Source organism: Heteronotia binoei, chromosome 1, assembly GCF_032191835.1.
Source record: "Heteronotia binoei isolate CCM8104 ecotype False Entrance Well chromosome 1, APGP_CSIRO_Hbin_v1, whole genome shotgun sequence".
Lineage (NCBI taxonomy): Eukaryota > Metazoa > Chordata > Lepidosauria > Squamata > Gekkonidae > Heteronotia > Heteronotia binoei.
Window position 1 is genome coordinate 79,467,529 of NC_083223.1, and position 16,739 is coordinate 79,484,267.

The following is a 16,739-nucleotide window of genomic DNA, read 5'->3' on the forward strand; positions in this document are numbered from 1 at the left end:
GTTCTCATCTTCCACAGTAAAGACGGAGGCAAAAAATTCATTCAGCTTCTCAGTCACTTCCCTATCCTCCTTCAGTAATCCTTTTACCCCATGGTCATCCAAGGGCCCCACTGCCTCCCTGGCTGGTTTCCTACTTCTAATATATTTGAAGAAATTTTTATTGTTGGTCTTTATGTTTTTTGCAATATGCTGTTCATAGTCCCTTTTTGCCTGCCTGATCACAGTCTTGCATTTGATTTGCCACAGCCTGTGTTCCCTTTTACTAATCTCACTTGGATTGGTTTTCCACCGCTTAAAGGAGTCCTTCTTATTTTTTACAGCTTCCATTATTTTGTTTGTTAACCATGCAGGCCTTTTCTTATGCCTGTTTGTGCCTTTCCTAACTTGTGGTATGTATTTTATCTGAGCTTCTAGGATTATATTTTTAAATAGTCTCCAAGCTTCCCCAAGGGTTTTGACCGTATTTACCTTTCCTTTCAGTTTCCTCCTCACATGCCTCCTCATCTCAGTGTATTTACCCCTTTTAAAGTTAAACGTGGTTGTGGCGGTCTTTTTGGGCAACTCCCTATTTATACAAACTCCCTATTTATACAAATGGTGAAATCAATAACATTATGGTCACTGCTCCCAAGCGGTGCAATCACTTTTACATCTCTCACCAAGTCTTGGGCATTACTTAGGACCAAATCCAGGATCACCCCACCCCTGGTAGCTTCTGAGACCATCTGCTCCATAGCACAGTCATTGACAGCATCAAGAAACTCAATCTCTTTCTCTCGACCAGAACACATATTGACCCAATCAATCTGCGGGTAGTTAAAATCACCTATTACGACACAGTTTTTACGTTTAGCCGCTGTCTTTAAGCCTTCCATCATATTATAATCGTCCTCTCTCTTTTGATTTGGTGGGCGATAACAAACTCCCATAGTTAGACTGTCACTATTGGTCCCTCAATGGCTGGAAATATCCCACCCAAACCCACTTTTCAGCGTGAAACTCCATGGGTGGAATTTCTTTGCGAAGAGTGAACAAGATGTTCCGAACCGGGCAGAAAGTTTGGAGACTTCCTGGTCCAAACATGTGCCTTTCGAACCGACCTCTCCAAACCTTGAACAAGGTAAAGTCCGGGTCAGATTTTGTTCGAGTCTGTGCCCATCCCTAATAAATAAGAACAATCAACAAGATTTCCCAACCTAAGGCTGATCAACAAGTACAATCAAGAAGTTTTTCCAAACCTAAGGGTTAATAAAATACATATACCAAAGGAGCTTGTACATAGCTCACAAAATATCACAATCAAGTGTATCTGTTATGAATAAAGGCCATAAATAAATACAGTATTTTGGTAGTTCTGATCTTGCCAGATCTCCAAGATAAGAGATGAAGGAATGTGAACTTTTCATGTTGTCTTTTTCAAATTATGGCTTGCAATCAAGGCTTTTGAATTACTTCACTTGACGCCACTTTCATATATTTTCTGTTGCCTTCCCTTCCGCAGCAAACTGTTACTGTAGTCTTTTACAAATGATTAGTTATTCCTGGTCCCAGTGGACTTAATCCTTACATTTCTAAAACCAACTAAGTGTATAATTCATAAGCCTTGATTAGGTTGACACTAAGCCTTGCCTAGCTTCTGGACTTCTGATGTTGGACTGAACAACTCTGCTTTGCCTGACTTCTGGGCACACTGACCTTGGACCGAACCACTAACCTTTGGACCCCTCACCTTGAACCAAACAACCCTGCCTTGTCTGACCTCTGGCATCTGATACTCAGAGCCTGCAAGGCAGTATACCTGTTGTATAGGTTCTCTTGCACAAGTCACTAATTTGGCCTAGTCTAACTCAGAAGGTTATTGTGAGACTAGGATTGCTAACCTCCTAGACATCTCCAGATTCCAAATATCAGTTCCCTTGGAGGAAATAGCTGTTTGGGAGGGTAGACTTTATGAGGTCCCTTCCCTGTCCCAAAACCTGTCCTCCCTAGGCTCCACCTCCGTCCTCAGAAATTTCCCAACCCATCACTAGCAACACAATGTGAGACTAACAGCCAAACTAGATGGGGTAAAGAGATCTATGACTGTATTTCCTGATGTTTCTATTTTTCATTAATGACACCTGTGGGAGGAAGAGTTAACTTGTTTTCATGATCTAAACTGCTTCCCTATACAACTAATAAACATCACAAGATATTTTATTAATTATATATCATATTCATAACAGAAAATACAAATAACTTGATGTTCACTCATGAGCTTATTCAGAAGAACTCTTATTCAGAAGAATTCTTCCCTGCTCCCTCCCTGATGTGAATGGATGGCCACATGGAGATCTAGTTCCAAAGCTGATGGGCAGTAGATTCAGGATGGACAAAAGGAAATACTTCTTTATACAGAGAGATGGAACATCATCACTGTCCTCAACCAAGTGCCTGGCAGAACATCTCTGCCTTACATGCCTGCAGTTCTGTGGTCCTGAGAAACTGCTTGGCCAATGTTATGTTCTTTAAAAGTTAATTCATACTGAATTATATTAAACTAGCCACAACCAGGGCTTTTTTTTTTAGCAGGAAAACACAGAAACACAGTTCTGGCTGACTTGGCATCAGGGGGTGTGGCCTAATATGCATATTAATTCCTGCTGGGGATTTTCTACAAAAAAAGCCCTGGCCACAACTATACAGTGATGAGGCACTAGAACAGGAGTGGCCAAACTGTGGCTCGGGAGCGACATGTGGCTCTTTTGCATATATTGTGTGGCTCTCAAAGCCCCCACTGACCCGTCAGCCAATTAACTTAGAGAAGGCATTTGTCTCTTCAAATCACTTCTCCAAGCCAAGCCAGCTGGCAATTTGGAGAATGCATTTAAATTTAAAGTTGCTTTCTTTCCACTTCTTCCCACCCTCCTCCCTCCCCTCATCTATTTGCTTTCTTTCCACCTTTCTTTCCATTTTTCCTCCCTCCCTCCCTTTCTGTCTTGCGGCTCTCAAACATCTGACATTTATACTGTGTGGCTCTTTTGTTAAACAAGTTTGTCTAGCCCTCAACTAGAACAAAGTTAGAGCCCAAAGGCACCTTTAAAACCAATGAAGTTTTATTCAGGGTGTGAGCTTTCGTGTTTGTAATAACCATGTGAAGCCAACATTATAACTATATGAAGCCAATATTTAGTCATGGTTCTTCAGTAGCCTCCAACTTGATAGTGTTGTATGAAAGTATACCACATCTCAAGTCCCACTCAGTAGTTATTATGATGGAACCCCCTGGTGAGTGACTTGCATTCTCTACATATGGGTCACTGGAAAAAGCCAGCTGATTGCATGAATGATACTTAACAAAGTGTGAGGATTCATTAACACATCCAAGTTTTTCTTGCAGTTCACTAAAACATCATAAAAATTCTGAATGCAAGCAGTATGTTGAGAGTGAAATGAATTACCCTAATTTGGGAGGGTTAATTTTAAGTAATTCAACACTATTAAATAAATTATCATCTTTTAAAAACATATTGCTTTCTTTATTTTGGCACTTGATGTATTCATTTCTTAACGGATTCTGGCCTATGGAAGAAATGAGGTAAGAATGAATGACGAAGTCTCTTAGCAGCTTTGAATTTCTAACCACCACTGATATCATGGCAAACCACAACATGTAGGACAAGTCTCCTATTTATTTATTTATTTATTTATTTATTTATTCGAGATTTATATACCGCCCTTCCCACGAATGGCTCAGGGCGGCTATGCAATAGAATTATTATCGCTATGCAATAGAATTATTTAAGGCAATACAGCCGAAGTTCATAAAGAAGTCTGGTATAAATGAAGGAAAACCAACAGGAAATTAAGTTTTATATCAGTATTTCTTTTTCCTTTAAGCAAATAGCCTATAAATAATCTGTAGCATTTAACACACTTGAATTGCAGTGTTGGTACGTTAAGCATTTATTTTCAGGCCACACTAGATATAATGATCTGTGATCAGGATTCCTACTATATTTTAAAATCCCAAAAGTCATGGCAAGGGATTGAAATTGGATTGCCTCCTCTTCATGCTGTTTTCTCCTTCTAAATCCTCACTCCTTCCGAGAGCTGTCTTATGGAGAACAGCATGTCTTCCACCATCTTATCTAACTCTCTCTCTATTCTTTGTTTTAAATAACTGTTTTTTTTTAAGTCCAAAGAATGTAAAAAGTGCAAGCAGTGAATTTATCCAACAGGGACCATAATTCTTAAAAGGGAATTGATTATTTACAATCACTCCACTACCATCAGTCACCAATTTCAATGACAGCTTTACTGGCATCCAAATCTTACACATCTAAGTATTATTTTAAAAAAAGACAGTGTATCCTATGCATATGTAACTGGATGCAAGACTGCAACTAATATATTTTGCTTCAATCCTTTGTTGCACAACAACAAACAAAATGTGTTAAATGTGTACTGCTACAGTGAGAATAAATCTGCATTACCTTCACTATTAATCCTTTAGAATCCACCATCCATATCTTTTTAATGGCTTCCTCTTTCGGTGTCCCTTCCTTTTCCATAGCCATGGCAGCAAGGCTGGCTATCCCCAGAGCTGCCTTAATGAGAAGGGGGAGAGAAATAATTGAGTATATAAACAAGTCAAATAATAAGGGTTATGCCCCTTTTGATATCAATTCACAATTACAAAGGATTGCTGCAGGTGAAATAACTAATATTATTGATTACTTACAATATTGTACTGAAAAGGGCTAGAATAGCATGAAAGTCGTGATGTTTGCACAAGGATTTTGTCAGTACAGTTCGCAGGATCTTCCCATCTACAATAGTCTTATATGCAACCAGTTGTACGATTTGAAGTTCCTCTCCCCTGCCTTACTTCAACTAAATGTTTATACTGTGTCACAGGGAGAATGGCTTAAGGACAGAGAGCTAATATTGCAGCAGGCCTTGTTATTATAACTAATTTGATTAAGCCTCTTCCACTCTTCCCTCAGGCCCAGTGCCACTCAGAGCTTTCACTGTGAGATGTTTTCATATATGTCACACTCAAGGAAATCAGAAGAAAGTGGGAATTAAATATTTTAAGTCAGATTGTTCACAGAGTACTGCCCACAGTGGTGTGCACAGTGAAAGTATAATCTCAATTGCTATGTCAGCTACTACCGTGGTCCCCACACTGCTGTGATTTTGATATGTCTGCGAATTTTATTCCAAAGCTTGGCTACCCTGTGGCATAAAATTAGATGACACAGCTAGAGTTTTCGAGTCAAAACAATTTGATTACCTGTAGCCAAATTTTACATTTCTACTATTCTTCTCCTAACTTCAATGAACAGTGCAAATACTTAACACTCATCTAGTAATACTTCAGCATAGTCATTGTTTCAGTCTCATCTCCCTCAAAATATACAAGATATTATTTTGATATTAAATGTGAGACTACAAACTTTTCCCCAGAAGTACTAATTCAACACATACTTCCCAGAAGCACACACATATGTGCAGTCTCAGAATGCATAGATTTTCCAAATAATCTGCCCTTCATCAGAGCATCTACCTCACATTCTTAAATAATTTCTGCAAACTGGATCAAAAAAATTGCTCTCCAGAATCCTGTTCGCTAGCCAAAGATAAAGTGGACAGTGTTTCAGAAAGTTTATCCCAAACTTCTCTAAAATATTTGATCAACCAACTAAATATGACCAGACAGACCAAGGATCAAAAAAAAAAAAAAAACCTTGCTCACCATCTTATGTTTTCCTTATCCAGAGGAGAGGTGGTATTGTTTTGGTCTTGGCCTTTAAGAAATGCTATGATTTTTAGATTATGCTGCTTTATTTAATTTGGATCGCTGGATGACTGGCTTTTATGTTGCAGTTTGGTTTACTTTTTGGTCTGTTATTGCACAGTTTCTAACTGTTTCGACTGTGATTGTTGGAAGCTGAGAGTGTGGGCTATAAGTGTTTTAACCACAATATAAATATCTATTACAATAAAGGCCAAATTCATACTCTATGTTTCCTGCATGTGTACATTTAAATTTATACTATGAGTACACCTACTAAACATACGACATGGAAATGAAAGAAACAAAAGTCTGTGGCAAAGATATGTTTGAAAAGACATCAAGAATAGGATGGAGCTGCTTGATGAATGAGTATATTGAGCATCAAATCAGAATGTGTCCCCTTCTTCTGCCACTCTAGCTTATAGCAGAATTTGCTGCATAAGGGAGTGGTTTTAGCCTAAATTCACTACGAATTTCCACTTCAGATTTATAAGGGCTCCTTTTGCCAGATAAAGCTCAAACAGTATATCAGTTCCAACAGCATTTGTCACTATTGTCCTTTTATATTTCTTATATAACCTTAAAACAAATGCTGATATTGACCTTATGACTTCCTTTTGAGTCTTCTGGTTAAATGTTCTGCTACTATTCTTGTACAACTTTGTACTTTTCAACTCTGACACTCTCATGACAGACATGGAACACATCATGCACCAATTCTTTTGCCCTAAACCTTTCTGTAATACTTGGGAAATATTTCCAGTAGAGCTGCAGCCAAGAAAGTTGTTGGCTGAAACAGCAGTCAGGAATCAAACAGCAGGGCCAAACTGGGTGGAAGATCTGTGATTGACTCCATTAATGTTTACTTTTTAAAAATGAAATGTAGTAGTAAGATCTGCCAGTTTGCAGTGTGTGTCCGTGTATGGGGGAGTGGGCTTAACCTTTCTCAAGAACAATTTTTATGATCTAAATTGCCTTTCTCCTGCAGTTCCTGTTTGAAACAATTGGTATCCCTAAAATATTGCATTTCATTAAAAAAAAGAAAACATCAGGAGATCCACTCATGGATCTCCCATGTAATGTATAGTTTTGTCTTTTTAGCAGGGTTAAATAGGTTTAACACAGCCAGTCACTAGCTGAGGATACTTCATTGAGTCCAGCTCACTACCAGAACAAGCTTTCCTGCCTCGTGCTCTCCAGTCAGATGATTTTAGAATGAAAATGCAATTCCCTAGAATGTAGTGGTGTTTAGAGCGTTGGAAACATCTCTGCTGCAGATTAATGGCTATATCTCCAACCCTATATTGTTACAACGAGGTACTAGGCAGAAACATTCTCCCTGTGTACTATTATTTGCAATAACTATAGAATCATTAGCTGAAATGATATAGAAAAATTTAAAAATACCTGAAAATTGCTGGTAGAGAATATAAAATTAGTCCATATGCAGATGGCGTTTTGTTAACTGTTAGAGACCCAATGATTTCTATTCCTGAAGTTTTAGAAAGTTTTGATGAACATGGGAAATTATTAGTTGTCTAAAACTGATCTAATTTAATTAAGATACGGTCTCAAATAAAAGATGATCAGTGCTTTATATAGGCAGAAATGTGCTAGTACTCCTGTTCAATAGCTAGGTATCTGGATGAAGTAAGAATAAAGTAATAAAAAAGGTTGTGTCTTATGCTAACCCTTTTATTGAAGAGTCTGTACGAATACAGGGTATATTAAGATCTAAGTTAAGTCCTCTTCTCCAATCCTTTATATATAAGAATACATTTAAAATTATGTAATCATGAAGTGGATAAACAGGAGTTGCATTACGTTTATACATATAGTAAAGGATGGAAGCTGTCTTTTCTTTTCTGAGTTGGTTGATAAAATGCATCTATAAAATGCTTTCATTATTTTGTAGATACAGGCGATTTATAACAGGAATTATGACAGATGACAAATGGCAACAAGTTTTTACATCAGGATCAACAACTGCACTTTGTGTTAGGTTAAGAGAAAATTATTATAAAGTAATTTATCATTAGCATCTTACACCTAATAGATCAATAGGTTAAATAAGATTTTGTAAATCTAATTCTTGTCATTGTTTAGAATGTGGTAGTGAGTTAATTAACTACAAGCACATGTAGTAGAGCTGTGACATAATTAAGAATTTTTGGATTAAAGTGCTTGATAAAATTTATAGAATAACAGGTTTTTAATTGCCTAGAGACCCTAAGGTTTGTTTGTTGGGCTTAATAAGTAAGCAAAACATAGATCAATGGATAACATGATTATATTCACAAGAATTATTATTGCTCATGACTGGAAATTTTGAAATTTGTTAAATATTTAAAAATGGATAACAAAAATATGGCAAATACTGAAATTGGGAAAGTTGATAGAACTAGTGCAACTGCATGATTGGAAATGAAAGAAACCATATTTTGCTCAGACCAGGCAACCCTTCTATAACTTCTGGAACACAGCAGTATCATTTAACAGCCAGCATAAATAACTCTGTGGGGGGTTTTTACAGATGTCTACTCAGAGGGATGGGGGCCAGGATGTGAAAAAGAATGAGTTGAAATGACTATTATCTCTATGAGACAGAATATATACAACATTCCATTCCATTCTAACTTGGCCTACAGAAGCTATAGCTCACCAGAATATCAGCAGAACTGGCAGGTCGGTGTGCACCAGGGGTCATTTTGTAGAAAAATAGGTGGTGGAGCTCATCCAGGGATTGTTATGCAGCTGCACTTTCTATTTAATGGACAAGGAGGTGGAACTCTCAGAAGGAGGAGGGGGAACTCAGAAAGGTTCAGGAGCTGTGCTCCTGTGAGTTCCCACTGAATCTGAGGCCTGGTGTGCACTTTCCTGTACCTGTATCACTATCGAGCTTTCCCCAGTGCACATAGAAAGAGCACTGAATGGAGGAGGCTATCAAGGAGCACAAACATACCCCCCATTCCCCCTTATAACCCATGCATAGGCAGGGGATGGCAGGAAAACAATCTTTTATTTACTTTATAAGTGTGAACCTCTGCCCTCTACATAGGGTTGCCAAGTCCAATTCAAGAAATATCTGGGGACTTTGGGGGTGGAGCCAGGATACATTGGGGCGGAGCCAGGAGCAAGGGTCTGGCAAGCATAACTGAACTCCAAGGGAGTTCTAGCCATCACATTTAAAGGGACAGCACATCTTTTTAAATGCCTTCCTTCCATAGGAAATAATAAAGGATGGGGCACCTTCTTTTGGGGCTCATAGAGTTGGACCCCCTGGTCCAATCGTTTTGAAACTTGGGGAGTATTTTGGGGAGAGGCACTAGATGCTATAGTGAAAATTTGGTGCCTCTACCTCAAAAAACAGCCCCCCCAGAGCCCCCAATACCTCCAGATCAATTCCCTATTATACCCTATGAGAATTGATCTCCACATAGGGAATAATGAAGTGCCCAGCAGACATTTCCTTCCCTTCCCCTCGTTTCTGGCGACTCTGAAGCGAGAGATTGGCATCTCTACTCATGAGTTGCTGCCAATTTCTTCAAAGTAACACAGACACACCATCCCAAGAAGAAGCCTTTCCAATCGGAGACTGAAGCCTCTGGAGGTGGAAAGTCACATGGTGACTGTGGGGGCGGGGTTTCCCCCTACCGGCCAGCTGACTAGGGGTGGGAAGGAGCCTGGGAAAGCGGAAGAATCCCCACTGGGACCTGGGGATTGGCAAGCCTACCTCTACAGCACAATTCAATCATGCCCCTTGAGTGTCCTGGACACTTTAATTTGTTCTCAGCTTCTATGAAAAAATACATCAATTACTGTTCCTCCCACTTGTATTGTAGGCTCATGTGAAATTTTATGGCTGTAGAGGGCAGTTACACTGGGATACAGTGTAAATGACTATGAAACAGCAAGAGCTTAAGTAGAGCTAGTTTAAAATGTAAACTGAAACCATGGATTTAAATATTAAAATTAATTTTGATGAAAATAAAGATTTGCTACTGAATAGCCTTTTATGGTAGAGTGTTTATAGAGTGCTGCTCATGAACGACAAGACCAGAATTTGAGCCATGAAGTTTACTGGATGACCAGTCACTCTCTCCCAGACTTGTACTTCTTTATTTTCAATCACAACAGTGTTGTGATGAAAAAAAATGGAGCAGCATCAGCAATATACATCCCCAGGCCCCAGAGATCCTTGGGGAAATAATCAAGAAATGAACAGTTTATCAGTAGTTAATGTGCAAGGAAATGTATAGACAGTATAATTTGGGCTTCACATACTGGCCAAATACTTCAAATATAAAATAAGATGAAGGAAAGTAATTTCATAATCAATGAATTTGAATACTTCACCTCTCCCGCTCCCTGGAACAATATTTTGTGATCTGACAGTTTGTTGCCAGTGATGCGAAGAGCTGCAAATAGACCTGCAACAGCCACAGAAGCTGTTCCTGAAATACAAAAAGAAAGCTGATGAGCACTGAAATACATTTGTGCTTTCAGAAGAAAGGAACCAAAATGCTGATCCTACACCATTCCTATGTAAATTTTATTTTTAACTTTCCTTAGTAGCTTTGCTATTGAACTGCAATACATACTGCACTCCCCATAATTTTAAGACACTGCCCATATTCCACATCCCACAAACACTCCCCATCATTTTAAGACACTGACGATATTGCACACCCCACAAACACTCCCCATCATTTTAAGACATATATAGGGCACAGAAGTAATAGGAAACATATAGGGCACAGGAGGGCTTTTGTGTAATCTCCTTCTTACTGCAGCAACTGTACCCTCCTAAAAGTCCCCTCTGAGGGTCAGTGAATACTCAGGAGCTGTGTGAAGTGTAGCGTTCTTGAGAAGGGGGCGGGTGAAGATGAAATCCAAGGATATTAGGAACCCCTCAAGAAAAAGGAAAGACGCTGTCCGTGCAAGAACTCCTGTGGACCCAGCCTTTCATTCACTTATCCAGTATGAGAACATTCTGATGCTTTGTAGCAAAATGAGCTTTCCGTGTTTTACGAATTTTAAAAAGAATTAAAAGAGCAAAGGAAGAAGGACATTATGCCAAACCTTACTAAAACTAAACTCGAGAACACCCAATATTATTGGCTATGAAGTACTTTAAAACAATAAATGCTTACAATTTTTATTTTGAAGCTTATTAAATGCAGTAATCCTTCAGTGTAATAACAGTCTGAGAGTATATGTTCTATATTAGTCTCTTTTTTTAAAGACCTGTTTTATACATTTCAATAGCACATCTGTTGAAATCAGAAGAAGTTTCCTTTGGGTATGATACATGCAGGAATCTTACAAAGGCGATGGAATTACTGTATTGGCATTGAAGTGTTGATTCAGTGCCTACTGTGTAGGAAAATATTACCTTTGTGAACATAATGGAATATAAAGAATGTTAGGGGGTAAATATACTGGAAATATAACTGGAAACTACTCAAGTAATAGCTTCAGTATAATCAAACTCATAAAATAACTTCAGCTACGCTGTAAAACAATATCTCATTATAAAAACAATGGGGAGAACACTGTTTTGAGAAGAATTAAAGGATGAAATAATTTGTAATTTAATACAAATGCCCTTAAAATAAGCTCTCTCCAAAAAACCGTGTCATCTTATACCCCTACACAGCTTCTTCCCATTCAATCATCCCATTCATTCTTCTGCACAGGGGAAAGAGAAAGCAGAATATAAAGGTCTTATGGTCCATTTGACAACATTAGAGAGATACCATCATATCTGGTAGATGAAAGCCCAACTTTTTATTACTGAAGTGCAGTTCCCACAAAGCAGGAATCCTCCAATTGTTTAGGGTTGCCAGGTTCTCCCTGGCAGTGGTTGGGATTATCAAATCCAGGTTGGGAAATTCCTGGAGATCTGGGGATGGGGCCCTAGGAGAATGGGGCCTCAGTGGGGTACACTGCCACAGAGTCCACCCTCCAAATCATCTATCTTCTCCAGGGGAACTGATCTCTGTAGTCTAGAGATTAGCTGCAATTCCAGGGGTTCCCAGGTACCACCTGGAGGATGGCATCCCTACAACTGCTCATTCTAAAGCAGTTAAAGAAATAATTGGATGTGCTCTGAACATCAGTACTTTAACAACTGCAATCTACCAGCTTTTACTATTTCACTGTCAATACAATACATTCAACCGTCTATTACAGTAGAAAATAGTAAGAGTCCAGTAGCACCTTAAAGACTAACAAAACACATGACAGGGTGTAAGCTTTCATCACAAAAGCTCATACTTTGCCACATATCTTGTTAGTCTTTAAGAACATAAGAGAAGCCATGTTGGATCAGGCCAATGGCCCATCCAGTCCAACACTCTGTGTCACACAGTGGCCAAATAAACCAAGTGCCATCAGGAAGTCCATCAGTGGTGCCAGGACTCTAGAAGCCCTCCCACTGTGTCCCTGGACTCTTGCTTTTTTCTACTGCTACAGACAGACTGACATGGCTACCCATCTTCAACTGGTTAATACATAAACTGTTAGTGCAAGTGATTATTATTGTCAATTATCAGATTTTGAAAGACAGATGTAGGAAATACTGAAAATAAGTTATGAGACAAGAGTCTGAGAAACTGAAAACAAATTCAGCAAACAAGCCAAGGAATGAATCATGCATAATAAAACTTCTACTGAGATATATAGAATCCAGATGACTTAATTATGCTATCTATTCATAGTAATTTTCATTATTATAACCCTAAAGCAGTCAGCTTTCTTTTCAAGTTCCTTTCTTAACATCAGATCCCATGGATCACATGCAAGAAAGCTTGTCAACAAGCATTGTGAGAGTCAGTAAAAATAGTAACAGTCCTCACTATTTGTCTCTCTATTCAGCTGACTGTTGGTCTTTGTAGAAGAAATGAAATGTATAGCCAGTAATTCTAGAAAGTATTTACAAAACAGACTAACAATAGTACATGTAAAAATTACTCATGCCTTTAAAGTGTAATTACATCCTTGTAGCCAGAAACAATCAGACCCTCTGATTCAATGCATAATGAATAACAGAAGGGGCAAATAATTTACCATCCTCAGCTATCACTAGAAAATAGACAGGACTGCCACATCCAGATTGCAGGAAAATTAGAACAAGTTTCCTAGAAAGCCTCCATGTATCAACCACCTGCACTTTATCCCTGAATTTCAGCTCCGCTACCCCCCAACACACAACCAGATCAGAGAAAGCTATTACTATCAACACTTCCTCTATTAATCATATTCATATCATCCTAAATGTTAAGTATTGAATAGGCAGGCATTTTTTCTTTATTTCTTTTACATGGCACTTCTCAGAATTACTGAACTCACATTTCATTTTTTTAAATTTATATCATTTTAAGAACATAAGAGAAGCCATGTTGGGTTAGGCCAATGGCCCATCCAGTCCAACACTCTGTGTCACACTGTGGCAAAAAACCCAGGTGCCATCAGGAGGTCCATCAGTGGGGCTTGGACACTAGAAGGCCTCCCACTGTTTCCCCTGCCCCAAGCACCAAGAATACAGAGCATCACTGTCCCCGATAGAGAGTTCTAACAATACGCTGCGGCTAAGAGCCACTGAAGGACCTCTGCTCCATATGTTTATCCAATCCCCTCTTGAAGTTGGCTAGTCACTGGGATTTAAGGCAGATTACACTACATGAGACAATTAAAACAACAGGGATAAGGTTTCCAAAAACAGTGTAATAAGGTGTGACTTGCAGAAATTTGAAAACAGAGCTGCAAAGCATAAGCATTAACATGATATGCTAAACCAGAAGTCCCCAACCCTCGGGCAGTGGACCGGTACCAGTCCGTGGCCTGTTAGCAACCAGGCCACGAGTTGTATAATTATTTAATTATATATTACAATGTAGTAGTAATAATAATAATAATAATAAGACGACATTGGATTTATACCCTGCCCTCCACTCCAAATCTCAGAGTCTCAGAGTGGCTCACAATCTCCTTTACCTTCCTCCCCCACAACAGACACCCTGTGAAGTGGGTGGGGCTGAGAGAGCTCTGATAGAAGCTGTCCTTTCAAGGACAACTCTGCGAGAGCTATGGCTAACTGAACGCCATTCCAGCAGCTGCAAGTGGAGGAGCGGGAAATCAAACACGGTTCTCCCAGATAAGAGTCTGCGCACTTAACTACCACACCAAACTAATAGAAATAAAGTGTACAATTGTGTCATTCTGAAACCATCACACACACACAGTCATTGGAAAAATTGTCTTTCACAAAACCAGTCCCTGGTGCCATAAAGATTGGGGACTGCTGTGCTAAACAATGCAGAGATTACATAGCAGGATCCTACTTATGGCAACAGATAACACATACTATACACAGTAGTCTAGTCCACAATTCTTATCCCTTTACCAAACCATTTTGTGAAACTTTTTTTTACGGTATCATCCTTTTACCTGTGTAAAAAGCTCTCCTGAGTAATTCAGCTTTGCACAGTTTGCAGAAAGCCATGAGAGTTAGCGCCTTCCTCACCTCTGCAGGCAAGCCATTCCACAAGGTGGGAGCCACAACAGAGACTGCATGTGTATAGGCAGCTGTTGATTTTTCCCATTTGCAGGTTGGCACCTGCAGAAAGCCCTACTCAAATGATTGATGCTGCTATGCTGGAGCACAGGGGGAGAGGTAGTCCCACAGATATGATGGACCCAGGCTATGAAGGGCTTTGGGTGTGATAAACATGCAATACCTTGAATTGAGCCCAGTAACTGATGGGCAGCCAAAGGAGTGACTGAAGAATGGGGCTAAGATGCATGCTCTGCATAGTTCCATTCTGCACCAGCTGAAGTCTCCAAGTTGACTTTGAAGAGAGACCTACACACTGCAGTCTCCATGTTACCAAGGTATGAATCCATGTGGCCAGGTCAGTCATGTCAAGCCTATCTTCTGGGCTAGACATGAGTTGGAAGAAAGTGTTTTTTGCAGCTGCATTAACTTGTTTCTCCTGCAACAGTGCCAGTATAATCCCTAGGCTCTTAATTGAGTCAGCTGAACACAACTGAAAATGGGAAGCACAATGCTCTTCAAGCTCTCCCCCTTCCTCCCCCAACCAGCATGTCTTCCATCTTGTTGGGTTCGGTTTCAGTTCACTAACTTTCAACCATCTGACCACAACAATCAGGCACAAGTCACAACCAACTAATGATGTGATCCCAGTAAAACTTTCCTGAGAGTAATTCCCACTGAATAAACCTGAACAGGATTTTGAGCAGACCTGCTTAGCATGACATTGTAAGTTACATTGCATGGCAAGGGGTGGGGGAAAGGGCTTCTGAAGGGAGTAAAAGCAATATTCAGATTGGAGACATGACACAGTAGTAAAGAGTTAATCAGTCCTTCACCAGTACGGCTGTTCTGATCAAATCTGGATTCACCTTCCCCGGTTTTACAGTTATTTTTGAAAAAGTCAGGATATCAAATTATTTATCTCCATTATTACATATAATCTGGCCATCCATATTTCTGTCTTTTTCCACAAATACAGTACTCATGTGGGAGGCTCTTCCCTGTTGAGTATCCCTGCTGTAAAGATATATGTGTCAGTATTGCAACCATATGGGCAGGAAAATCACATGCATCTTTTACTTCCAAAGGATTCACAAGCTTAACTTCCTGAGAACAGCCAATCACACACATTCACACACATCCGGGGAAGTTATTACCATGCAGCTAGGGTGCTCCTATCTATCATAACTGAGGGAGATGCAGAGCTGCCAAAAAGTTAATGATGGTCTTCTTCCCCATATTTTGTTCTTGAGCATACAATTTAAAGTCTTGATTTTCAGAAAGTGCTCTAATCCTCCACTGTCTGTAAAACAAAATTGTCCAAGACATCTGAAGCTGTGGATCTTCCAACAGTCATTAAATTAAAGCTAGCTTGTTACTGCAACTGCCTGAGCATTGAACATTTCAAGTTATTCGGAAACTTGTGATTCCATTTCCTTATTTTGTTTGCTACCACAGGTCACTCTCACCAAAGCTAATGCTGGGGTCAGCAATAGGGATGGGCATGGAACACAAAAATGGCGATTCATTTTGTTTCAGCGGTTTGGTTTGTGTTTTTTTCAGTTTCCTGAACAATTTGTGGTTTGTTGGTTCATTTGGTTTGGGAAGGTGCAGAAGGCCCCTGAGTGGGCTCGAGATGCCAAACTCTTCAGCGGACTCTCCTCTACCTGCTTTCCAGATTTGGTGCAAATTGAATTTTGGGGGGCCGAGCTCCAGCCCCCCCCCCAGTAGGTGCCCCCAGTAAACTGTTCTCTTAGGAGCAGGCCTGTAGCCACAGGAGGGCTGGGAAGGCACGGCCCCCCACCCCACCCCCCCTTAGACCTTTATGATCCCTCCCTCCATTCATCCCAACTCACCAACACGGCGAAACAGGGAACAGTGGGCATCAGGGGCTCTTTCAAGCCCCCCCCCCCCCCGCCGGTCACATGACCAGCGGGAAAAGCCGCTCCAAGTGCTGAACGCCCCAGTGCTGAACGTCCTGAGCGCACCAGAAAGCCAGCCTCAGAGTGGCTTTTCCCGCCGGTCACGTGACTGGTGGGGGCAGGGAGGTCTTGAAAGAACCCCTGATGCCCGCTCTTCCCTGCTTCGCCACGTTGGTGAGTTAGGAGGGAGGGAGGGGGAGGTGCCATATGGAGGGGGGCCAGAGTGGGCTTGGGGAGATCAGGGCCAGAGCAAGGGCCGCCAGAAGGAGGGCCCGTCCATCCAAATTTTTTTCCCGTGGGCCCCCCCATCTGGAAATTTCTGGCTACAGACCTGCCTAGGAGGATCTCATGCTGGAGAAAGAAAAGAAAGTCACCCTGAAGCTTCTGGTTGGATTCACCCCCAAGAAGCTTGGAAATTGACTAGAAGTGGCAGCTCTGCTCTCACCAGCACCCTGCACTTCCAGTGAAACGGACCAGA

General features: G+C 40.4%; 1 protein-coding gene across 1 annotated transcript in view; it reads right to left on the reverse strand.

Annotated features, from left to right (window-relative positions):
* ME1 (malic enzyme 1) overlaps window positions 1-16,739 on the reverse strand; it is a 213,567-nt gene that overhangs the window by 41,889 nt on the left and 154,939 nt on the right. Inside the window, exons 8-9 of the mRNA XM_060236575.1 lie at window positions 10,139-10,236; window positions 4,476-4,589 (exon numbers count right to left, since the gene is read on the reverse strand). Coding sequence (XP_060092558.1) covers window positions 4,476-4,589; window positions 10,139-10,236 — 212 coding nt within the window. The remainder of the gene's footprint in view (window positions 1-4,475; window positions 4,590-10,138; window positions 10,237-16,739) is intronic.